A 26,896-nucleotide genomic window follows, 5' to 3' on the forward strand; every position below is an offset into this window, starting at 1 on the left:
GTTCAGTACTTAACCTGTAGTACCTCCAAGGTACACCTGTCAACACATAAAAAGTTGTTCAATGTCATTAGTTATTAAGGGAATGCAAATTAAAACCACCATGAGATGCCACCAGATACCCATTAAAATAAACTTAAGACTGACAATACCAAGTGCTAGTGAGGACATGGAACAACTGGAACCTCCATACATTGTTTGTGCGAATGCCACTTTGAAAAACAGCTGTGCAGCATTTTATAAACACAGATGTACTACATGACCCTGCGGCAGTTCCTTTCTTGGGAATTTATCAAAGAAAAATTAAAACACGTTTGTTCATACAAAGGCTTGTACACAAATGGCTATACCAGCATCATTCATATTAACAAAATGGAAACAACCCAAATGTTTATCAAAAGGTGAATGGACATAAGCAAATGAGGTTTATATAAAGTAAATGCTATTCAGTAATGAAAAGGAGTGGACAATATGGATGAATCTCAAAAGCATTATGCTAAGTGGAAAAAGGCAGACACAAAAGACTACATATTACAGATTTCATTTACATGAAATTTTACAGAAGGCAAAACAGTAGGTACAGAAAGCAGGACCTGAGGGTAGAAGGGTAGATTCCCCCCCTCAGAGGGGACTGACTACAACAGGGCACACAGAAACTTTTACAGTTATTTGGGATGTTCTACATCACAACTGTGATGGTGGTTACACAACTATATTCATTTCCCAAAACACATCAAATTGAACACTGAAAATTAGTGATTTTATGTAAATTATATCCCAATAAAACTGAGTTTCAAAAAGTGCTTAACAGGGGTATGTGGGTGGCTCAGCCAGTTAAGCATCTGGCTTCAGCTCAGGTCATGATCTTGTGGTCCGTGGGTTTGAGCCCCGCGTTGGGCTCTGTGCTGGGAGCCTGGAGCCTGCTTTGGATCCTGTGTCTCCTCTCTGTGCCCCTCTCCCACTCGTGCTCTGTCTCTCTCTCTCTCGAAAATAAATAAACATTAAAAAAAGTAAAACAAAGCATTTAATAAAGATTTTTTAAAAATTTTAATGTTTATTTTTGAGAGAGAGACAGACAGAGTGCAAGCAGAGGAGGGCAGAGAGAGAGGGAGACACATAATCTGAAACAGGCTCCAGGCTCTGAGCTTCAGTGCAGAGCCCAACGCAGGGCTCAAACTCATGAACCGTGATATCATGACCTGAGCCAAAGTTGGAGGCTTAACCAACTGAATCACCCAGGCATTGCAAGACTTTTAAAAAGTATTATCCAATAGGGGTGCCTGGCTGACTCAGTCAGTAGAACATGTGACTCTTGATCTCAGGATCATGAGTTCAAGCCCCATACTGGGAATGAAGCCTACCTAGAATTTTTTTTTTTTTAAGTATTATCCAATATATAAGGTATATATGTACAGGCAACATGCAACAAACTGTGGATTTACCATTGTATTTCTCAGTAGTGGTTCTTTGGAATTTGATAACCTTAGTTTTACAACTGCTTTGCAAAAATCGTTTCATGTATGATTCAAAGAGACCTCTATCAGTTTGTAACAACGTTTACCACTGGTACAAACAGATGGAGCAGACAAAGCACAGGATGTCCTCCTATGTCTCAGGAAGCCAAACTGCCTTACTGTCATCATTCAGTGAAGTCTCACAATATTCATAAAGGAAAACTTAGCTGTGTACCAGGCATCCCCCTGTCCACCATCTGGAATATTCTTCATTCAAAGCTACAGAAGACATCTTTTCTTCTGCAAATGATTCAAGCCCTAACAGTGGTAAATAAAGCAAAAATGATACCATTGCTGCAGTTTTAAAAATCAGGAGGAACACAAAGAGGACTTTGCAGGTCACTTCACATTCAAGGATAAGGCTATACACCACGTAAGTGGAGAGACGGATCATCACAATATACGGCTGTGGGATGCTGCCATCCTAATAAAATAGAATGTATAAGGGATCCACCAAAAATTCATATCTTTTAACTATATTTGACCTATTTGTTTATTATTTGACCTATTTGTTTATGATGTTTCTCCCCACTAAAATGATGACACTCCATGATGATAGGGATTTCTGTCTTTGTTTACTGCTATATCCCTAGCACCTAGAACAATGCCTACTATGTAATAATTTGTCAATAAATACCCGTTAAGTGAATAAGTTATGCCTATGTTGATATTCAGTAAATATCTGTACAAATTTATTATGTCTATGTAGATATTATTCACAGGTAAATGATGTAATAACCTTCCTTTATATTTCCTTTCTTTTACAATTCTTTGACTAGAAGTTGTCTTGTTTCTTCATTTTGTTTCTAAATACCAATTCAGACAAACTTTCAAGCAAAAATGAATGTTATTTTCTCCTTTATTTCTTCATTTCAAAAATTTCCTACAATACATGTGTGTGTTCAGAATAAAGAACAAATGCACCTTTATAAAATTAGTTTTATAGAGGGCTATGTAAGTTAATAATAGCCTGTTTCAAGTTTTCTATTTCCTCAAATCTATCCCTCTGCATATGTTCTTTACCTTCTTTGAAAAACCTTCCACACATTTCTCTATAAATTTAGCCGGTCTCAACCCAATTTCCCCAGTTAAGAATTCTTTATAATACTGGTTAATCTCAATCCTTTGATCTACTTTGATTCCCAAAACAGAACCCTAAACCTCTTCAGTATATATCTGTATTACCTACTGCTAAAGAACATTCAATAAATGCTTAATTTGTTGAACCTGATGAATTTCTGTGAGACTGAAGAAGCATGAGAGTACAAAAATTAATGTAAAGCTACAAATATAAAGAAATATATTTGCATATTAAACTATATGCATAAAACCTACCAGCAGTGTGGGTCCTTGGGAAATGAAGAAATGACCTGATATAACGATGGTGAGAACAAGATACCCAGATTCTTCACTGGAGTCAAAAACCTTGAGAAAGAAAAAGTGAAAGAAATGTGCATAAGACAATACACTTCTGAAATACCAATAAATGTATAATATCTTCTCACACTGAGCTTCCTACTCTGAAGATTTCTTTTCCTTCTGTTTAATCTGTAGGGGTGTCTGGGTGGTTGAGTCTGTTAAGCTCCAACTTTGGCTCAGGTCATGATCCTGTGGTTCATGACTTTGAGCCCTGCGTTGGAGTTTGTGCTGACAGCTCGGAGCCTGGAGCCTGCTTCAGATTCTGTGTCTCCCTCTCTCTCTGCCCCTCCCCCACTCGCACTCTCTCTTTAAAAAGAATAAACATTAAAAAAATTTACAGATCTGTAATAATTTACTTATCATTTCAAATTTCTCCTCTATAGGGGCTAACAGTCAGCTTTTAAAAAATATAACTAAAACATATATTTTGAAATGAAAATACTAGATTAAAAATAAAGAGATGTGGGCCCTAAGCCAACCACTTTTCAGTAATATTTTAATTAGTCATTAATTATCTTTGAGCCTCAATTTCCTTTCTGTAAAATGGGGATAATGCCCTACAGTGTTGCTATGAGACTTCAGAGTCCTCCTTTCATCAGCCATACAATCCATTTTTATAATCCCTCAAAACCTGGTGCTTTTCTTTGCATGAACTTTAATTTGTCAATGTCACTCTTAAAATATGGTGCCCAAAACTGACCATAATACGCTTGGTGTGGTCTGTCTCCTATTTTTTGCACTAATGCAGCCTATAATCACATTAACTTTTTGAGGGGGTAGTCCCATTTGAAGAATGATCTGATATCAGCAAAACTTCCTGAAACTTCATCACTTATACTGGTAAATCAGACTTTCATTTTCATCTGAACCTAAATGTAAGACCTTGCATTTATTCTCATTATATTTTATCTTGTTAAATTTGGTCCATAGTTTTTGTAGGGAGTTGAGGCAATGAAATCAAAATGTCAAGGAGGACATGACTGACAGATACAGACTAGTAGAATTTGGGTCTTAAGTGGCTACCCTGTATAGGTGGTTTTCATACACTGTAAGGTAAACATCCTTGTAGAAATAATAAGATGAAATTATGGATTCACCTCAATGCTCAAAGCTCAAAACAACACATACCTAACTCAAGTATATCTTTATGAGGTTACTACATTCTATTGAGAAATAATGTTCTTATAGTTTCATATGTGGGGTTTACAGCTTTAATGCTATATTTAAACTTAAGATTTCCTACTGAGTTTCCTCTAATTCACTTTAAATTCCAACCTTAAAAAAACTTGAAGGATTTTTAGATGTCAAGGAAGGTATGCTAAAATCTAAACTTCAGTGGTTGTTATTCTGCCTCTTTTCTAGTATTAAGAATTCAGCTATTTGTGTGATACTCTTCCTGCCACAGTTTAAATAGATTATCTTTTATGCTTCATGACCACTTAAAACCACAAAGATAGCTAGGAGTCAAGAGGAGCTTTCAAAACTAGAGCCTGGTCAACAAATTCTTTAGGAGGCAATATGTTAACATGATAGTTTATTTTTTTTAGAAATGTAATATACACCCTGAAAATACCCCCCAAAGTGTCCAACGCTTAAATGTACAACTCAGTGAATAATGATAACGTCAACATATAATAATTACCACCCAGGTGAAGAAACAGAACATTGCCAGCCTTCCAGAAGGTACCCTAGTGCTGTCTCCCAATCACTACCTGCTCCTTCCTCCCCCTAACACAGCTTGATTTCTAACACCATAGTTTAGCTTTATTTATAAGAATAGAATTATATAGAAAGAATTATGTCTGGCTTCATCAGTGTTGTTGCATGTACCCAGTTCATTCATTTTCATTACTGTACAATACCATTCTATGACTACACCACAATTTATTTTTTCATTCTCTTGTTGATCAATATTGTTTTCCAGTTTAGGTCTACCACTAACAATGCTGTTATGAACATTTTTATATATGTCTTTTGTTGGGTAGGAACACTCACTATGGAGACCCCAATTCTTTCCCAATTATTTTATAAGTTTTTCAAGTAGTGACTAATGACTTCCAAGAGAATCCCAGTAGACTTCTCCCCTGGGCTCCAAATTGTTACATCTAATTGCCCACTCATTATTTCCACTTAAAGGTCCAACAGTCATTTCAAAATTAACAGCTCCTAATTCCAAGTCCAAACCCTCCATTCATTCATTTATTCATTCAATATTTACAAAGTGTCGAGCAAGTGACATCTGTTGCCTATCACCAGGAGTAGAAATCCAACCATTTCTGCCCACTGCATTTTGGTACTGGAGTCACTATGGAAAACACAACACAGTCAAGTACTGGAGGAACAGCACTTTACTCACATACAGAATAAACAGAGCACGATGAGCATGAGTAGTGGGGGTCAGTTCCCCCTGGCGGGGGAGAGAGAGCAGGTCCCTCTCAGCAGCCATACAGAGCAGTTGGCCTGTTCTCAGCCCTCTGGTGCTGCAGAAGGACGCCATTCCCTCCCCCAAAGGGACAGATACAGCAGTAGGGTTGGCTGGGTGCCATATAATACTTAAGCAGAACAAAGGAGCATGGGCTATGAGGACTCTCCCTTGGTAAAGGAAGTGTTCCAGGCTTCAGACCCATTCTTATGGTCTTGGCCGAAAGGGGCTGAAAGACTACATGCACAAAAGACTGCCTTCCCAACACAAAATGCATACCACATACCAGGCTGTTGTAGGTATCTGACTCCCACAGTTTCACATCAAAGAATATAATTCTTAGGTAAATGGTGGAATCATTCTTAAATCCTCTCCTTTCCTCATATCCAAATTAATCCATCAGCATATCCTTCATGTCTATCTTCAAAATATTCAGAATCCAATCACTTCTCACGGGTCTGGTCTGAGTTACCATCTCCAGTTGTATTAACATAATAACCTCCTAAATGGCTTTCCCTTTGTGTTCTTGCTCCCCCTCCCCACACAATTTATTCTCAATAAAGTAAGCAGAGTGATTTTTTTTTTTTTTAGAGTTTATTTATTTTGAGAGAGTGGGAGGGAAAGTGTGACCAGGGAAGGGCAGAGAGAGAGGGAGACAGAGAATCCCAAGCAGGCTCCATGCTATCAGCACAGAGCCCAACAAGCAGCTTGATCCTGTGAACTGTGAGATCATGACCTGAGCTGAAATCAAGAGTCAGACACTTAACTAACTGAACCACCCAGGAGCCCCCTCCAGAGTGATCCTTTTAAAACCTAAGTTAGATCATGTTATTTCCAGCTCAAAGCCCTGCAGTAGCCCTGCATCTCATTTGGAAACTCATACAAGGTATTCTACAACCCAGCCCCTACTGCCCCTTTGCTCTCATCACCCTTGGGCACTCTGCTCCATCCACACTGGCCTCCTTGCTGCTCTTTGAACCTACTAGGAAAATTCGTGATTATAAATCTCAGGGCTTTTTCAGTCCTGTTCTATCTAAAATTCTCTTATATTCACATAACTCACTCCTTCATCTTCTTCAAGTCTTTGCTTAAATGTCACCTTTTCAGGTAATACCTTTCCTGACCATCCTACTGAAAACTGCCACCATTTCCTCTCATTGCCCAAACCAGATGGCTCCTATTCCTTTTTCCAGCTTTGCTTTCCTCCACAGTTCTTTCCACTTTTGTTACTTTATATTTACTTGTTATCTACCTATTTTCTTTAAAATGTAATTGATAAATGGGATTATAAACAATACTCAATCTGAAAGTCAGAATAAGAATAAAAAGGGAACAAAGAACAGATGGGACAAGCACAAAACAAATACCAAGATTATACACTTATACCCACCCTATCAATGATCGATCACATTAAATGTAAATGGCTTAAATACCCGAATAAAAGACAATCTAACAGGACAAAAAGGTATGACTATACCCTGCCTATAAGAAATGCATTTTAATTTATTTTATTTATATTTTAATGTTTATTCATTTTTGAGAGAGACAGAGTGTGAGCAGGGGAGGGGCAGAGAGAGAGGGAGACATAGAACCTGAAGCAGACCCCAGGCTCTGAGCTGTCAGCACAGAGCCTAATGGATGCTCAAACTCACAAATTGTGAGATCATGACTGGAGTCGGAGGCTCAACCAACTGAGCCACCCAGACACCCTGAAATGCATTTTATTTTTTAAAACGTGTATTTAGTTTTGGATACAATAATACATTAAAAAAATTATTCACCACAACCAACTGGGATTTATACCTGGGATGCAGGCCCAGTTCAATATCCACAAAACAATCAATGTGATTCATCACATCAATAAAAGAAAGGACAAGAACCACATGATCCTCTCAACAGATGCAGAGAAAGCATTTGACAAAATACAGCATCCTTTCTTGATAAAAACTCTTAAGAAAGTAGGGATAGAAGGATCATACCTCAAGATCATAAAAGCCATATATGAAAGACCCATTGCTAATATCATCCGCAATGGGGAAAAACTGAGAGCTTTCCCCCGAAGGTCAGGGACAAGACAAGGATGACCACTTTTGCCACTGTTATTCAACATAGTATTAGAAGTCTTAGCCTCAGCAATCAGACAACACAAAGAAATAAAAGACATCCAAATCGGCCAGGAGGAGGTCAAACTTTCACTCTTTGCAGATGACAGGATACTCTATATGGAAAATCCAAAATATTCCACCAAAAAACTACTAGAACTGATCCATTAATTCAGCAAAGTGGCAAGACATAAAATCAATGCACAGAAATCAGTTGCATTTCTATACACCAACAATGAAGCAACAGAAAGAGAAATCAAGGAGTTGATCCCATTTACAATTGCACCAAAAACCTTAAAATACCTAGGAATAAATCTAACCAAAGAGGTGAAAAATCTATACACTGAAAACTATAGAAAGCTTATGAAAGAAATTGAAGAAGACACAAAAAAAGGAAAAATATTCCACGTTCCTGGGTAGGAAGAACAAATATTGTTAAAACATCAATACTACCCAAAGCAATCTACATATTCAATGCAATACATATCAAAATAACACTAGCATTCTTCACAGAGCTAGAACAAACAATCCTAAAATTTGTATGGAACCACAAAAGACCCCGAATAGCCAAAGCAATCTTGAAAAAGAGAACCAAAGCAGGAAGCATCACATCCCAGACTTCAAGCTGTATTACAAAGCTGTAATCATCAAGACAGTATGGTACTGGCACAAGAACAGACACTCAGATCAATGTGACAGAATAGAGAACTCAGAAATGGACCCACAAACATATGGCCAACTAACCTTTGACAAAGCAGGAAAAAATATCCAATGGAATAAAGACAGTCTCTTCAGCAAGTGGTGCTGGGAAAACTGGACAGCGACATGCAGAGAAATGAACCTGGACCACTTTCTTACACCATACACACAAAAAAATTCAAAATGGATGAAAGACCTAAATGTAAGACAGGAAGCCATCAAAATCCTCAAGGAGAAAGCAGGCAAAAATCTCTTTGACCTTGGCTACAGCAACTTGTTACTCAACATGTCCCTGGAGGCAAGAGAAACAAAAGCAAAAATGAACTACTGGGACCTCATCAAAATAAAAAGCTTCTGCACAGCGAAGGAAACAATCAGCAAAACTAAAAGGCAACCAATGGAATGGGAGAAGACATTTGCAAATGACATATCAGATAAAGGGTTAGTATCCAAAAATCTATAAAGAACTTATCAAACTCAATACCCAAAAAACAAATAATCCAGTGAAGAAATGGGCAAAAGACATGAATAGACACTTCTCCAAAGAAGACATCCAGATGGCCAACCAAAACATGAAAAAATGCTCAACATTACTCATCATCAGGGAAAAACAAATCAAAACCACAATGAGATACTACCTTATACCTGTCAGAATGGTTAACATTAACAACTCAGGCAACAACAGATGTTGGCAAGGAGGAGGAGAAAGAGGATCTCTTTTGCACTGCTGGTAGGAATGCAAGCTGGTGCAGCCACTCTGGAAAATAGTATGGAGGTTCCTCAAAAAATTAAAAATAGAACCACCCTACAACCCAGCAATTGCACTAATAGGTATTTATCCAAGGGATACAGGTATGCTGTTTCGAAGGGGCCCATGCACCCCAATGTTTATAGCAGCACTATCAACAATAGCCAAACTATGGAAAGAGCCCAAATGTCCATCAATGGGTGAATGGATAAAGAAGACATGGTATATATACATATATGTATATACAATGGAGTACCACTCAGCAATCAAAAAGAATGAAATCTTGCCATTTGCAACTACGTGGATGGAACTAGAGGGTATTATGCTAAGCGAAATTAGTCAGAGAAAGACAAATATCACATGACTTCACTCATATGAGGACTTTAAGATACAAAACAGATGAACATAAGGGAAGGGAAGCAAAAATAATATAAAAACAGGGAGGGGGACCAAAACATAAAAGACTCTTAAATATGGAGAGCAAACAGAGGGTTGCTGGAGGGGTTGTGGGCAGGGGGATGGGCTAAATGGACAAGGGGCATTAAGGAATCTACTCCTGAAATCATTGTTGCACTATATGCTAACTTGGATATAAGTTAAAATAAAAAATTAAATAAAAAATTAAATGAAGAAAAAAACCAGAATTAGAAAAATAAATAAATAAGAATCTAAAATTTTAAGAAAAAGTGTTTATATTTTTGAGAGAGAGAGAGAGACAGAAAGACAGAGCACGAGCAGGGGAGGAGTAGAGAGAGAGGGAGACATAGAATCCGAAGCAGGCTCCAGGCTCTGAGCTGTCAGCACAGATCCCAATGAAGGGCTCAAACCCACAAAATAGGAGATCATGACTTGAGCCGAAGTTGGACGCTTAACCGACTGAGCCACCCAGGCACCCCACATTTTAAATATAAAAACATGAACAGGTTAAAAACAAAAGAGTGGGGAAAATATAATATCATGCGAATACTAGTCAAAAGAAAATTGAAGTATCTATATTAACATTAGGCAAGAGTATCAAAAAGTATAGAGAAGGTCATTTCATTTTTATTGATAAAGGAGTAGGTTAATCAAGAGACATAATTATCCTAAACATTTGTGTCTCCAATAACAGAGCTTAAAAATACATGAAGCAATAATTGATAGAACTGTAGGGGGATACAGACAAATCCACAATTACATTCAGAGATGTCAATACCCCTCTCTCAAAAATTGATAGAACAAGTACATAGAAAATCAGTAAATGTATATAGTAGACTTGAACAACACTATCATCCAACATAACTCAATTGATATTTATAGAATACTTCACCCAATACCAGCAAAAATACACATTCTTCTCAAGTGTACAGAAAGCATTTACCAAGACAGACAAAATTCTGGGTCATAAAACAAGTCTTGGTGAATTTATAAGTATGTTCTCTGAGCACAATTAAACTAGAAATCAGTAACAGAAAAATCTCTGAAAAAAAACCCAAATATTTTGAAACTACGTAGTATATTTCTAAATAACCCATGAGCAAATAAGAAATTAAAAGGGAAATTAGGAAGTATTTTGAAATGAATGTAATTCACCATGTTAACAAACTCAAAAAGAAAAAGCATATGATCACCTCAATAATGACAGAATACAGAAAAGGCATCTGACAAAATCTAACATCCATTCCTGATTTAAAAACTCAGCAAACCAGGTATAGAAGGAATTTCCTAGAGCTGACAAAGGGCATCTATGAAAAACCTACAGTTAACATCATACTTAAGAGTGAAAGACTAAAAGCTTTCTCTCTAAGATAAAGAACAAGACAAACAACATTAGCTCTCACTACTCCTATTCAACACTGTCCTGGAGGTTCTAACAATTGCAATCAGGCAAGAAAAAGAAATAAAACACCCAGATTGTAAAGAAAGAAGTAAAACTGTCTTAATTCACAAACAACAGGATCACTTATGTAGAAAGTCCAATTGATTTTCCTAGAATAAATGAATTCTAGAAAGGTTACAGGATACAAGAGCAATAAAGGAAAACTAAATGTATACAAACTAGTAAAGAACAATTAGAACTTGAAATTTTAGGGGCACTTGTGTGGCTCAGTCAGTTAAGTGCCCAGCTCTTGATTTTGGCTCAGGTCATGATCTCACGGTTCATGGATTTGAGCCCCATGCTAGACTCCATGCTGACAGCGTGGAGCCTACTTGGGATATTCTCTCTGCCCCTCCTGCACATGCGCACACACACTCTCTCTCTCAAAATAAACTGTAATAAAAAAGGATTTGAAATTTTAAAAATATCAACATTTATCACAGCATCAAAAATATGAAATACTTAGGGATAAATATGAGGAAAAGTGAAAGACCTGCACACTGAAAATTGACAAATTTAAGAACATGTAAATCTATGGAGTGAGACATTTTGTTCACGGATAGGAACATCTAGTATTGGTGCAATGCTGAGGCAGGCAGAATAATGGCCCCTCAAAGATTTCCATGTCTTAATCTCTAGAACCTATGATTATGCTTTCGTATGTGGCAAAGGAGACTCTGCAGAGGCAATTCAAGTTAAGGATCTTGAGATGAGTGAGCGCCTGGATTGTCCAGGGGGGCCCAATATAATCACAAGAGTTCTTATAAAGGAAAGAGGAGGCAGAAGAGTCAGAGAAGGAAATGTGATTGATGGCTTTGGAAGATGGAAGGTAGTACAAGGCAAGGAATTCAGGTAGCCACTAGAGGCTGGAACAGGAAAGAAAAAGATTCTCCCCTAGAGCCTCCAGAAAGAATGCAGCCTGCCGACACCTTGATTTTAGCCCCATAAAACCTATTTTGACCACGAGAACTATAAAAGAATAAGTTTGAATTGTCATAAGCCACTAAGTTTGTGGCAATTTTTTATAGCAGTAATAAAAATTCTAAACTCTTCTGTAGAGATTAAAAACACCATATATCAAGCATTTCACTAGGTTAACATTAACAAAGTACTATCCACTATACACCAATTTCTTTTATAACTATTTAGGAAAGAAAAAAAAAAAAAAACATGGCAAGGAATGTCCCTGACCTTGAGCTTCATTCATTCATTTGTTCATTCAACAAATATTTATTGAGCACCTACTAGATGTCAAGCGTGTTTTTTTTTTTTTTTTTGAAAGATGTGATACATCACTGAACAAAATATTAGTTGGCCTCATGGAGCTAATGTGGGATGGGATGCTGGGCAAGGGTAGAGACTACAATAAACAAGTATAATTAGTGGCACTCTAAGGGTGGGATGTTGAGAGCAGTCAATCCTGGTTCAGGCAATAAGGGAATGCTTTGTCAAGAATTTATAAACAATAGTCAAACTGACTAACAAGCACTCTGCTTTTTACTACCACCACATGCCCACAATTCTAATCAATGTCACTGAGAAAATACTCCCTGAAAAAAGTCTTTTGTTGGTCTTAGTTCCAAACAACTGCTACAATTACTGCTAAGTTTAAATAACACATGTGTAAGCTTCAAATTATCATATTGTTATTCTTTAATAAACTTGGTCTTTTACGCATTCATTTGGAAAACTCCCAGTTATAACGTTGGCCCACTTAAATGCAGACTTAACCACATACCTTTGTTTCAAGAATAGCTCACAAAGATTTGAAATACTTCAAGCTTGTTTAATGCAAAGTTCTTGTCTCCAACTCTTTCTTAGGATGCAGTTTACTTCAAACCTGTGGTACTATGTCCTTCTGCATTTAAACTAGATTCAAAATAAACAATGATAGCACACTGATTGTAAAGACAAAAAAACGGATTTAAGTTACTCAAAATCTGGGACCTCTTGGTATTTAGGTTTGTGTTTAATTATAAGTGCAACTGACAAGATGGAACATTTTGTTGAAGTGTAAATTTTAGCTCACACAAAAAGTATTTTACTAAACTTTAATAATAACTTTAACATTTTAAATTATTAAATGTTTCCAAACTAAAGAACAAAAAGGAGAACAAAACAGCAATTTTATCATTAGTTGCTTAGATTGTACCATTGGAGATTCAGGTTTTTTAATCATTTGTTAGTTTGTGGGTGATTAATTACATAAAGTATCAGCCTCTAACCAAAGAATCAAAGTTCAGTTAACGAGATGTAAAAACAATTAGCTAAGGAGTTATGCTTTTTTCCTGTCTTATACTATAATGTGTATTTCCCTTTTCTCATTGATTTTACTGCCATGAGTATAATAATGAAGCTCAATAGAAAAATTTACTATCTACAAAATAAATGAACAATTTCATTTGTGAAAATTTTATGAAAATAATGTCATCATTTAGGGGAGTGGAGTGTTAAAAAATTATCCACTCCAGGGGCACCTGGGTGGCTCAGTCTGTTAAGCATCCGACTTCAGCTCAGGTCATGATCCTGTGGTTCATGGGTTTGAGTCCCGCATCAGGCTCTGGGCTGACAGCTCGGAGCCGGGAACCTGCTTCAGATTCTGTGTCTTCTTCTCTCTCTACCCCCTCTCCCACTTGTGCTCTGTCCTCTCTCAAAAATAAATAAACATTTTTTAAAAAAGTTATCCACTCCAGGGGCACCTGGGTGGTTCAGTCAGTTAAGCGTCTAACTTCAGCTCAGGTCATGATCTCGTGGTTCATGAGTTTAAGCCCCACCTCAGGCTCTGTGATGACAGCTCAGAGCCTGGAGTCTGCTTCAGATTCTGTGTCTCCCTCTCTATCTGCCCCTCCCCTGCTCGTGCTCAGTGTCTGTCTGTCTCTCTCTCTCCCTCTCTCTCTCAAAAATAAATAAAAAATGTTAAAAAAAAATTATCCACTCTGGGTGTCAAATGCTCTAGGCACATCACTTAACATAATAAATAAATAAATAATCTAGTATATCAGAAAGTGCTAGGAGGTAGGGAAATAGTAAAGCAGGGTCAAGAGAATAGGAGTGTAAAGACAGGGCATGAAAGTTACAATATAAATATGTGGTCACAGTAGGCATCATGAGAAGGTGAGGCTTGAGCATGGACTTGAGGGCATGAGAGGGTTACACAAATATCTGGGTATATAATACTATTTTTCAAATATTTGTTGCAATCCTTCATCTAAAAGATCTTAAAAGTATGCTCATACATTCTGAAATTGTCTAATTAGAAGTTTCTAAGGAGTTAGGAAAAACGGTAGCTTGCATCCTTACAGTCTTTCCTTCCCAAATCCAAACCAAATACCAATTACCTTTCCTTGAGCAGTTATTAATTTTTTTAACGTTTATTTATTATTGAGAAACAGAGAGAGAAAGACAAAGCATGAGCAGAGGAGGGGCAGAGAGAGGAAGAGCAACAGAATCCAAAGCAGGCTCCAGGCTCTGCCCGGCTCAGGGCTCAAACCCACAAACCACGGGATCATGACCTGAGCCAAAATCAGACACTTAACTAACTGAGCCACCCAGGCACCCCACCTTGAGCAGTTATTAAAAATCAGCATCCAGGGGTGCCTGGGTGGCTCAATTCGTTAAGCATCCAACTCTTCTTGGTTTTGGCTAGGGTCATGATCTCATTGTTCGTGAGTCTGAACTCCACATCAGGCTCCATGCTGACAGTACAGAACCTGCTTGGGATATTCTCCCCTCTCCCCTCCCCCACTCACATGTGTGTGCATACACTCTCTGTCTCTCTCAAAATAAGTAAATAAACATTTTTAAAGAAAGAAAGAAAGAAAGAAAGAAAGAAAGAAAGAGAAAGAAAGAAAAGAAAGGAAGGAAGAAAAAAGAAAGAAAAAGAAAGAAAGAAAAGTCAGCATCCAGGGGCACCTGGGTGGCTCAGTCAGTTAAGTGTCGGATTGTCAGGACTCTTGATTTCAGCTCGGGTCACAATCTCATGATTTGTGAGATCCAGCCTGTGTCTGGCTCTGTACCAATAGCACAGAGCCTGCTTGAGATGCTCTCTCCTTCTCCTTCTCTCTGCCCCTTCCCTGCTCATTTGCATGTGCACATGTGCGCACACTTTCTCTCTCTAAAAAAAATAAAATAAAACAAAAACTGGTCCCTTATCTTTTATTTTTAAAAAAAAATTTTTTTTTTAACGTTCATTTATTTTTGAGACAGAGAGAGACAGAGAATGAACAGGGAAGGGGCAGAGAGAGAGGGAGACACAGAATCTGAAACAGGCTCCAGGTTCTGAGCTGTCAGCACAGAGCCCGATGCAGGGCTTGAACTCACGGACCGTGAGATCATGACCTGAGCCAAAGTCAGATGCTTAACCGACCAAGCCACCCAGGCGCCCCTGGTCCCTTATCTTTTAGAGGTAATTGAAATAATCGATGAAATGGTATGCTGTCTGAGATTTCCTTCAAAATAACACAATGGACACAGGATATAGATGAAACCAGATTGGTCATGAGTTGATAACCATTGAAGCTGGTGATACATACATGTGAGTTTACTATACTCTTTTATCTATCTTTGATTATGTTTGAATTTCTTTATAACAAAAAGTTTTATAAGAGCCTTCCATTTTCTTTGTTGAATAGGTAGAATTATGGTTAAGGAAAGCATTTAGCTTACTACAAAGCACAGGAATACTACATGCAGTGTCCTAACTCTACAAATTCCAAATATCATAATGCCTAGTATAATCCAGGCATCTGAGAAAAGAAATTACTTATTTCTGGTTCTTGGGAAATATTTTTAATGAGTGATGATTTAGCATTTTACTGAAATGTTCACATTAGCACAATATGGAAAGCTCAAAGAAAAATGTTATCTCTAATGACCAAGTCATCAGAGAAAAAGACATTAATTTTAATTTGTCAGAGAGAACATTTATCCTGTTCACATCTTCTCTTCTTTTTAGTTTCTAACCTAAATGTGGCTTAAGATTTAGGTCATCAAAAAAAGTATGCACGGTATTGGCACAAAAACAGACACATAGACCAATGGAACAGAATGGAGAACCTAGAAATAAACCCATGCATATACAGTCAAGTAATATTTGACAAGGGATCCAAGAATACTCAATGGAGAAAAGACAGTTTCTTCAATAAACGGTGCTGGGAAAACTGGATATTCACATGCAAAAAAAAAATGAAACTAGTACCCCATCTTGCATCACTCACAAAAATTAACTCAAAAGGGACTGAAAACTGTAGGACCTGAAACCATAAAACTTCTAGAAGAAAACACAGGGAAACAGCTCTTTGACACTGGTCTAGGTAATGATTTTTTTGGATATGACAACTAAAGCACAAGAAACAAAAGCAAAAATAAACAAGTAGACTACATCAAACTAACAAGTTTCTGCATAAAAAAAGAAACGATTAACAAAATGAAGACAACCAATGGATAAGGCAAAATATTTGCAAACCACATATCTAACAAAGGGCTAACATCCAAAATATACAAGCAGCTCATATAACTCAATAGCAAAAAAGCACATAATCCAATTTTTAAATGCGCAAAGGACCTGAAAAGACATTTTCCCAAAGATGTTCAAAAGGTACATGATATAGGGCTCAATATCACTAACCATCAGGGAAATATAAATCAAAACCACAATATGTTATCACCTCAGATGTGTTAGAATGGCTATTATAAAAAAGACATGAGATAACAAGTGCTGGCAAGGATATGGAAAAAAGGAAACCCTTGTACAATGTTGGTGGGAATGTAAATTTGTATAACTATGAAGGAGAACAGTATAGAGGTTCCTCAAAAAAAAAAAAAAACATTAAAAGAACCACCACATCATCTAGCAAATCCACTTCTGGGTACATATCTGAAGAAAATGAAATGACTACCTTAAGGAGATATCTGCACCTCCATGTTTACTGCACCATTATTTACAATAGCCAAGACATGAAAACAATCTAAGGATCAAGAGACAGATGAAAGGATAAAGATAATTTGAGACTTATACATACACAATGAAGTATTATTCAGCCATGAAAAAGAAGGAAATCCTGCCATTTGAAGCAATATGGATGAAACTTGAGGGCATTATGCTAAGTAAAATAAGCCAGACACAGAAGGATAAATACTGCATGACCTTACCTACATGTGAAATCTAAAAAAAAAAAAGCCAAACTCATAGAAACAGAAAACAGATTGGTGGAGAATAGAGGTGGGCAAAATAGGTGAAAATGGTCAAAAGGTACAGGCTTCCACTTATAAGTTCTGGGGATACAATATACAACATGATGACTACAGCTAACAATACTCGATTATATATTTGAAAACTGCTGGGGGTAGATCTTATAACTTCTCATCACAAGGAAAAAAATGTATAACTATGTAAGGTTACAGATGTTAACTAAACTTACTGTGGTAATCATTTCACAAATCATTATGTTGTGTATCAAAAACTTAACGTTATATGTCAATTATATCTCAATAAAACTGGGGGGGAGGTTTACATCAACCTGACCTCTGTCTATTGTGGTGTTTTGACATCAATACAATAGGATGCACTAAGATATAGAGCCTATCTATTACAAGCTCATTTTTCAGGCACAGTTTATACATTGGTTAAATCAGATACATGCATTTTTTATATTCTAATATTTTATATGCATGTATTTGTGCAAGACTGCACTATAACACTAAAGTTAAAAAGAAAACAGTTAAAAGAAATATATGAAAATATAGAAAAATATTTCAAATATACTTAGATGAAAGGTTAAAACAGCATTACTCTTCAGATGTGACAAATTATGTACTTAAGGGTTTTTTTTTTTTCCTGCTTTTGAGGCCCCTCAGAAAGTGTCACAGTTGTATATATTGGCCCTAAGAAATTTATGCATTACAAAATATGAAAAACATGCAAAACTGCTAAGCAGGCTATCAGCTGCTTCCCTCTTGGTAGCTAAAGTGCCTCATAAATTATTTCAACAAACTAGTAGAGTATATATACTAATAAAAGTGATCCTGCTACATACCCATTACCAAACTATAAAATTCAGTGTTTTTGCTGTTTCATAGAAATGCTAAGTGTTAATAGTAACAATAAAAACAATTACAACAGCATAACACCCAGAGCAAAAACAAACAAACAAACAAGTAATGATACATACCTATTGCCACACAGCAATTATGCACTAAATAACAGGGTTTTTTTTTTTTTTTTTTTGGTTATTGCTATTGTTATTAGAAAATGCCTTTCAGTTCCAACCAGGGAACCTAGGAATAAGCCTTCATTTTTTAGCAGTCTCCAGATTCAGAAGAGTGTGTGGCAGAGTTCTAGCTATTCTCTAATATCCATTTTCCTTTCTACATGGTAACAGAACTGCTGGGTTTTAGCTGGACACATGATCTTGTGGAATACAGACTACATATGCCAGCTGCCCATGCAGTTACAATGGCCTCAGGTCCAAGTCCTGGCCACTGTGCCGTAGGAGGCAGTATCAAGTGGCAGCTTATGGGAAATCTTCCTTAAGAGACAGCATGTCTATATCCTTTGACTTCTTGATCCCTTTCTCCACCAAGCTGTCTGGAGTATCAATTCTATCTTGGACTATTTGACCATGGCCACACGGGGCAGAGGAACAAAACAGGCTCCTCAGTTCCTAACACTGTGGAGTGTCATATCAGCCCTGAACTTTTATGTGGAGAATAATAAACTTTCATCTCATTTAATCCACTGTTATTTTATATTGTTAATCAGAGTCAATATCAATTCTAATTAATACAAAACATAACTGTTAACTCTTTAAAAAAAGCAAGCTGGGGGCGCCTGGGTGGCACAGTCGGTTAAGCGTCCGACTTCAGCCAGGTCACGATCTCGCGGTCCATGAGTTAGAGCCCCGCGTCGGGCTCTGGGCTGATGATTCAGAGCCTCGAGCCTGCTTCCGATTCTGTGTCTCCCTCTCTCTCTGCCCCTCCCCCGTTCATGCTCTGTCTCTCTCTGTCCCAAAAATAAATAAACGTTGAAAAAAAAATTTAAAAAAAGCAAGCTGCATGAAAGAATAATAACTCTCAATGATATTCCTACATCTACATTAAGAGAAAATACCAATGTAGGAAGCAGCAGTGTACAACAGAATGAGGACTGGCTTGTATTAAGACTTGAGTTTTGGAACGAATTCTTCTACTTCCTACGTAAAACCTCTGGCAAGCCATTTAACCTGGGCAGGCCTCAACTTCCTCTATAAAATGGTAGTAAGACAGATCTAAAAAGTTGTGAGAATTGGAAGAGGTTTACAAAAATACTCTACAAATTGTAAACAGCTACATAGTATCAATTACTTTGTCAGTTATTCCTTCTTCCCCACCCTTCCTTCAGAATTGGAGCATGAGAATGGATTGCAGTACATAAACATAACCTGGAGCATCACTCCCAGAGACTGGTTCATTAGGTCTAGCACAGGAACCACAAAACTGCATTTTCAGCACGGACCCCAAGACACTGTTGAAAGCAATGTGCCCATTACACCTTGAGAAACACTGCTCTATGATCAGGCGCTACCCATCCTTGTTATCCTGTGCATGATGCTCTGTTATTTTAAGAGCGTGAAGAGGGGCGCCTGGGTGGCTTAGTCTGTTAAGCATCCGACTTCAACTTCGGATCAGGTCATATCTCACAGCTCATGGGTTCGGGCCCCACTCGGGCTGTCTGCTGTCCGTGTTGGGGCCTGCTTTAGATCTTCCGTCTCCCTCTCCCTGTCCCTCCCCCACTGGCATGTACTCTCTCTCTCAAAAATAAATAAATGCTAAAAAAAAAAAAAAAAAAATCATGATGAAACATAAGGACAGCTCCATAGCCTCTCCAGTGCCTCACTAAATGCTAAGTACCCAGTAGATAATTTAATAATATTTTGTTGAATTGATGAACTGAAGTGGAGAATGACAAAGTGGAACCAAATCAAATGACCCACCATTTCTGGCCAACAAAATAACAGGGACCGAATTTACCTTCCTGCCTGAAACAACTAAAAAAAAAACAGGGCAAATCAGAGGACACAACAGTTTTCAAGACACTGGATATTAGGTAATAAAAAACATGATTCCTGAGAAATAACAGGAAACAAAGGGGAGCCTTACAACTGCCTGGAGAAAGTTTCCAGGCCAAAGTAGAAAGATGAGGAGCCCAGGCAGAACCAGGTGAGGTGTTCCTGAGTTGAGGGAATAGAGCTGTGAGTGCAGGAAGGACAGTGTGGCTACAGTTCACAGGACAGAATACCAGAGAAAGAACTCCCAATGCCTGCAGAGATTCAACTCTTCAGCATGTATGTGTGTGTGTGAGGCTGGGCAAAAAAACACCTGAAAGGATTTAAGAGAACAATCCAGAGACCTCACATAGGGCAGGGGATAGTGCCTGTTCTCATCAGCTCAGGTGAAAACCCTCATAATTTCTCATTGGGTAGGATAGTCCGAAGAGTTTTGCCTCAGGTGTGAGGAAAAAATTAGCCCTAGATCAAATGCTGCTCTGGTCCCACCTGACAAAGCTTTAAAGCAAGACCTGAAAGGATCAAACTGTTTCCAGATAACTTATCCCAGAAAAGCCAAGAATATTTATAGGAATACAAAAATATCCTGCATCCAACAGGGTAAAATTCACAACATTAAGCATCCAATCAAAAATTACCAGTCATGTAAAGAAGAACTACTACTTTGCTATTTTAAAAATAGTTTTCTTGGGGTTTTACTGAATCTTAAATTTTCCTTAAAAAAAAAACTGTCATTTTTATCATTTTCACCCTGTGCATTAATCTAAAAAATCCCTCATCTACATAATTGAACTGTTATTCCCCATATGAAATATTAACTCTTCAAAGACAAACAGCATAGTGGTTAAAAGCACAAGCTTTGGAGGCAGAAAAACCAGACTCTGAATAAACTCTTATCTCTGTTCCTGGGCAAGCCACTGAACCTCTCTGAATTTTGGCTTACTTATCTATAAAATGGTATGATAATATTTGCTTCATAGGGCTTCTATAAGAAATATACCAAAGTAAACACTGAATAAACAGTAGCTATCATGTCATAATTATCACATCATCATAAGGAAAGTTTAGAAAAATTAGCATACACTCAAACATTTACTGAGCAACTATCATATGCTAGTTAGTATCTAGGCACTAGGAATACAATGGAAAAAAAAAAAAAAGGCCACTATAGAGAGGACCCGAAGTATATTTTATGTTGAATCCGCATTTCGTAGTTCATCTCAAGTACAAACTTCATATTCTGTTTCTTAATTTCTAAGTAGGGCAATTATTTTAAGTTCCTCCTATAAAAATTAAAGGTTGATTTTTTTTTCCCTTTGAAAGGGAAAAAATAAGAAATTGTCAGGTTCAACCAATTAGGGCATGTCTAAGAAATCCTGAAATCTGAAAAACGTGATAAAACTTTAATTTAAAAGGAACCTACAATTAACACCACCTTTCAAAATTATTCTGAAATTAGTAGAACAAATTATATTCAGACGTAAAATACACAAAATGGACCAATCTGTTATTGTGATAATCTTTTCAGAAAGGCTTGGGCTAACAGATGTAAGGATTTAAAATCAAATTCAATGGGGCGCCTGGGTGGCTTGGTCGGTTGAGTATCTGACTTCGGCTCAGGTCATGATCTCACAGTCCGTGAGTTCGAGCCCCGCGTTGGGCTCTGTGCGGACAGCTCAGAGCCTGGAGCCTGTTTCAGATTCTGTGTCTCCCTCTCTCTCTGCCCCTCCCCTGTTCATGCTCTGTCTCTCTCTGTCTCAAAAATAAATAAACGTAAAAAAAAAATTTAAAAATAAATAAAATAAAATCAAGTTCAAGTTTGTATTTCATTTGCTCATTCCACTTAAATGACAGATGGCTTAAATATTAACCCTATTAACAAAGCATCTGCACTTTCATTATGAATCTACTTGCCTTACTTCATAACTCCATAAATTCATTTTATTAATTTTACTGTATGGTTGCCCATTTCATTCAAGGTCTTCTAAACCCTTGCCTCTCCAAGTGTGGTTCTATAACCAGAGCATCAGCATCACCTGGAAACTTGTTAGAACTACAGAATTTTATTCTGCATACCAGACCTACTGAGTCAAATGTGCATTAAAAAAGAATCCCCAAGTGAGTTCTTTTTTTTTTTTTTAACGTTTATTTATTTTTGAGAGACAGAGAGAGAGCACGAGTGGGGAAGGAGCAGAGACAGAAGGAGATACAGAATCCGAACCAGGCTCCAGGCTCTTAGCTGTCAGCACAGAGCCCGATATGGGGCTGGAATCCATGAACCCTGAATGACCTGAAGTTGGATGCTTAACTGACTGAGCCACCTAGGTACCCCCTCCCCCAAGTGATTTTATGCACAATGAAACCTGAATAGCAAAGTTTTAAATTCTTGATCTTTTTCCATACTTTTTTTTTTTAACAGTATTACAAAAAGTTTATTTGCTTCCAAACACTGATTGACTTATCTCCAGATAGTAACTCTTCATCAAGAATAATTCAATTCAGGGGCACCTGGGTGGCTCAGTCGGTTGAGCGACTGACTCTTGGTTTCAGCTCAGGTCATGATCTCACGGTCTGGTTTGTGAGTTTGAGCCGCATGGGGCTCTGTGCTGATAGTGCAGAGCCTGCTTGGGATTCTCTCTCTCCCCCTTCTCTGCCCCTGCCCACCCTCAAAATTTAAAAAAAAAAAAATTTTTTTTAAAGAATATTTAATTCAGACAAGTAAATCCAATTGATATACATATATTAGATGTTCTCTATATAATATTTATGTCTCAGACTTGACCTCCCCTCTCAACCATGATTTCAAGTCTTAGAAGACTTGTTGTACTATCCATATTTTCTCGAGTCAACATTTTTGTGAGCATTAGCATGTGGCCACTGTGACAAAATCTTCTGTGTAATTAAACAACTATATAGAACAATACCAGATCAGTTCCCCCCATAATTTCAGAAAAAAATGAAAAATTCAAAATAATTTCAACCAAGGTTGAACTTGAAAGTTCCCTAGGGGGGGAAAAAAAAAAAGAAAGTTCCCTAGGGAAAAGACGACCAGAATGATTCTATCCTCCACAATAATATATTTTTATGCTTTACCTAACACATATTTTTTACTGCAGGTACCACATAGTTTTAAAATAAGAAATTCACATGGGACTTAGTACAGTTCTTTAGATGGCTCATCTTTTATTATTACTATTACACAATAGTCACAGTGCACATAAAATAGAACAAATCTTGTTTTCTCTTTCGCTTTTCCAAAAAGAAAAATGACAGACCTAGGCTGAAACTGATCACAGCAGGTAGGATGCTTCAGCACAGATTCAAAGGAAGGTACAAATGTTCAGTTTTCAAAAGCACTGCAAAAGCCAACTTCATCTCTTGTCACTGGAGCTGTGGCTTTATGCCAAACATTTGAGAACTGTTGAAAAGTGCCATTCCTCATAAGCAATTATGAAGAGCTTTGCAAAAAGAAGGGAAAAATAACTGCAATAACAATGAACTCCTTACAATAGCCAAATGTCCATGGCCTCTGGGCTGCAGAATAAGAATCCAAGAGTTACCCGTGTACATCTGAGCCAACGCACCCAACACGGATGCCTTGGGAGAAAGAGTTTGAAGGGGTGTTAAGAGAAGGTGTGAAGGAATGTTATGGGCAATCTCAGAAATTAAATATGTCCTCAAACATGCCCAGGTTTTTTATAAGACACAATTATAGATCAGTCATCCTTCTATTTAACTTTACTCATGCCTTTTTGCATTTGCAGCCTATATAATTTTCCAGAATATAGACAGCATTCTACAAGAGTACAACTAAGTATTGAACTCCCTTTTTATGGCCCTAGATATATTGATTTCAAGCTTTAAGTAGTGTCCCTAGCTATAATATTCAAAAATTTGGCGAACAATTCATTATGCCCCATCTCTACTCTCATCCACAGCCAAGTCTCTCAGAAGAATGATCTAGGAATGTTAGCTCCACTCCCTCACCTACCTGTCACTCTTCAACCCACTGCATCTGGTTTGCACCACTTCACTCCACTGAAACTTCTCTTAGTAAAGACCATAAGGACCTTCATGTTGCTAAATCCAACTGACATCCCTTTGTTATCATTTTTCTCTACTTTGCAGCATCGTTCAACAAAGTTCACTGTTCTCTCCCTCTTAAAACAACTTTCTGTAGCTTTGATAGACCTGCTTTCTCCTGGGTGCCTCCCAACTCCCTGTCCCTTGTCAGTCTTCTTTAGGGACTCTGTCTACTCTACCTGACCTACAAATGTTGGACTATCTTGGGACTTGGTCCTGGAATTTCATGTAATCTCGTAACTATAAATACCATCTTCATGCTGTTGACCCACCTTCAGACTGATAACATATTTACATCTCCCACCCAGATCTTTCTTCTACACCAGTATACCCAACTACCGACTCAACATCTCCATATGAATGTTTCATAAACACATTTAAACTCAATACATCCAAAACTGAAGCCTTGGATCTTTCTCTCACTGTTCCTCCTCCAATGTTCTCGATTCCTTTACCATTTACCCAGTTGCTCCTGCTAGAAGCCCAGAAGTCCTTTACTCTCACCACTCCTACCCAATCAAGCTCCAAATCCTATCATTTTGGCCTCCAAAATATAGTTTCAATATGCCATTTCCCCAACCTCACTGTCATCCTCTCCAACACCCCCTCCCACTCTAGTCATCATCACCTGCCTGCTGCAATGGCATTCTAAGTGATCTTCCTGAATCTACTCCTATTCCCCTTCAATTCTGTCTTCAGACTTCGGCCAATGATCTTTCAAATATGAAGATTCTCCTACTTAAAACCCTTCAGTGGCTTCCAGCTTGTTTTAGGATGATGTTCACAAGGCACCTGTATACCTCTCCAGACAATCTCGCCTCATGCTATCATTCCCTTTGTCCTCTAAATACCAGCCTTATTTTCTCCATACATTATACACGCTGAGGTTTTCCAGGTGTAGGGCCTTTGCATTTGCTGCAAACTCTACCTGAAATATCTGTTCTTTTACTCTTTTCCTACCCATTGCTACCCAAATCACACTACCATACACATGCACAGGCACAATCCAAAACTTCAGGGTCCACAACTAAGTCAAACCAGATCGAAAGGAACTGAACGATTAGCAACGCTTGGCGTTAAAATATACCAAACATACCACGACCACAACAGAAAATAATAATAGCAAACCCTTCTATAAATGTATAAGGCACTGATTTAAGTAATGTATATATGTTGACTTATTCATTGCTCACAACAGCCTTATGAAGTGGTTACTATTACTATCTCTATTTTAAGGTAAGTTAAATAAGGTACAGAGGGGATCCATAACTTAACCAAGGTCACAGAAATTCAGTGGCAAAGCAAGGATTGAAATTTAGTCCTTCTTCTGTGGGAGTGCTTGACTGCCTGTAGTGTGACAACTTGGTTATGGACTATTCAACCATTGCTTCCACATAAGGGGTATGGAACCGGTCTAATAATTACAAAGTTATTTGGATAAATACTGTGTCCTCCGCTAGACTGTTAACATAAATGAGGGTAGGGACCATTTCGATCTTGTTCACTGATGATATATTCCCATCACCCTGAATAAAATCTAACACATAATTGACGCTCAGTAAATAATCTATATTAAATATATGACTACTCCCTTGCATAATTATTTTGAGAATGTATTGGGTCCAAACATGAGATATTACATAGATTTTTTTTTTTTCTGTTAGCTGTAGCCATTCCTGTCAGTCCCGCGGTGTCCCCTCCTCCTGCCTGCATGGCATTCGAGGACTGAACCCTGCGTGGCATCTGGCCACGGTCTACCCTCCCTCCCCCACCTACCCCACGGGAGTGAGCGCCTCGCGGCTTTTCCCTCCCTCAGGCCTCACCTTCCATGTGAGGGAAGAGGCTGTCCCAGCGCCCTGACCAGGACCAGGAGGCTCTCCGGTGCCTGAGGGCATGAAGCGTCCATACCGCTGCAGAGGCCATTGGGTGGCACCTCCTCCCGGGAACGCGAGGCCTGCAGGCTCTTTTCCCGCCTCCGCCATGTTCAGCTTCCCGACGTGCACTGCAGGCGGGCACCTGCCAATCTGCGCAGCCAACCAATCAGGAAGCGAGACGGCCCAAAGCCCACCTCCCCCACTAGTGGAAGCCAATGGACGGGCCCGAAGACTCCTGCATGCTTCTGAGGCTGTGGGCACCTGAACCCTTGTGACCTTCTCTTCTTCCTTGGCAAAGTGGAGATAGTAACTTCCACCTTGAGGAGGGGCTGGGACTCTAGGAGATAGTAGTTGGCCTCTCCTCTACATCCTTGAGGCCCTCACCTTCCCTCAGGCCGCCTGTGTCACGGTCCAGCCCTTCAGACTGGGACATTTCCGAAAGCTGGCGGACTCCCTGTAACTACGCGCTGAGACTAGGCCCGCTGACTGAGGCTGCGTGGACAAGTATATTTCCCTTACTCACAGCAGCCTTTCAGATGACAGTGTCCCTGCCCACCCCAAACCCATCACAACCCAGCATCAATTCCACCCGCCGTTCAGGAAGTAAGGCTATTTTCTCCTCGTTCTGTGGACCTACTCCCTCCAGACCCTTAAGTTCTCTCCAAAAGAGAAGCAAATAGGTAGCATGCTGCAGGCAATAAAAGATGTGCCTCAATCACACAGCAGGTGCAACTAAATGACAAGTCTGGGTGATTTAGAGTCGTTGACAAAGCACTTCTACATCTGTTATTTCATTTGCCCTCCCTACAACCTTGTGAATTAAGCAAAAAAGAGATTATTGCCCCCCATTGAATAGATGGGAGGCAAAATAAGGCCCTGAGGGTCAAAGCGATTTGCCCAGGGTTACACAACCAGAGCAAAACTGTGGGCTCCACAATCTCTCCCAAGTGTCCACCCCACTTGCCAAGATTTTAGGTAGTCACTGAGTCTGTGTCAAGTCAGAAGCAGAGTATACAGAGGATGGAGACTATGTTAACCAAACCCATAAAATAGAGTTATAATGCAAATAATTTTTTAACATTTATTTATATTTAAGAGAGAGAGAGAGAGAGAGAGAGAGAGAGAGCAAGCAGGGGAGG

The 26,896-nt window shown here is 38.4% G+C and overlaps 1 protein-coding gene across 2 annotated transcripts in view; it reads right to left on the reverse strand.

Moving 5' to 3' along the window:
• REC114 (REC114 meiotic recombination protein) overlaps positions 1-25,865 on the reverse strand; it is a 106,032-nt gene extending 80,167 nt beyond the window's left edge. For both annotated transcript variants that reach the window (XM_047863364.1, XM_047863363.1), the window contains exons 1-2: positions 25,707-25,865; positions 2,847-2,936 (exon numbers count right to left, since the gene is read on the reverse strand). In XM_047863364.1, the coding sequence (XP_047719320.1) occupies positions 2,847-2,936; positions 25,707-25,865 (249 nt within the window). The remainder of the gene's footprint in view (positions 1-2,846; positions 2,937-25,706) is intronic.
• Positions 25,866-26,896: the final 1,031 nt, after the last annotated feature.

Source organism: Prionailurus viverrinus, chromosome B3 (genome assembly GCF_022837055.1).
Source record: "Prionailurus viverrinus isolate Anna chromosome B3, UM_Priviv_1.0, whole genome shotgun sequence".
Classification (NCBI taxonomy): domain Eukaryota; kingdom Metazoa; phylum Chordata; class Mammalia; order Carnivora; family Felidae; genus Prionailurus; species Prionailurus viverrinus.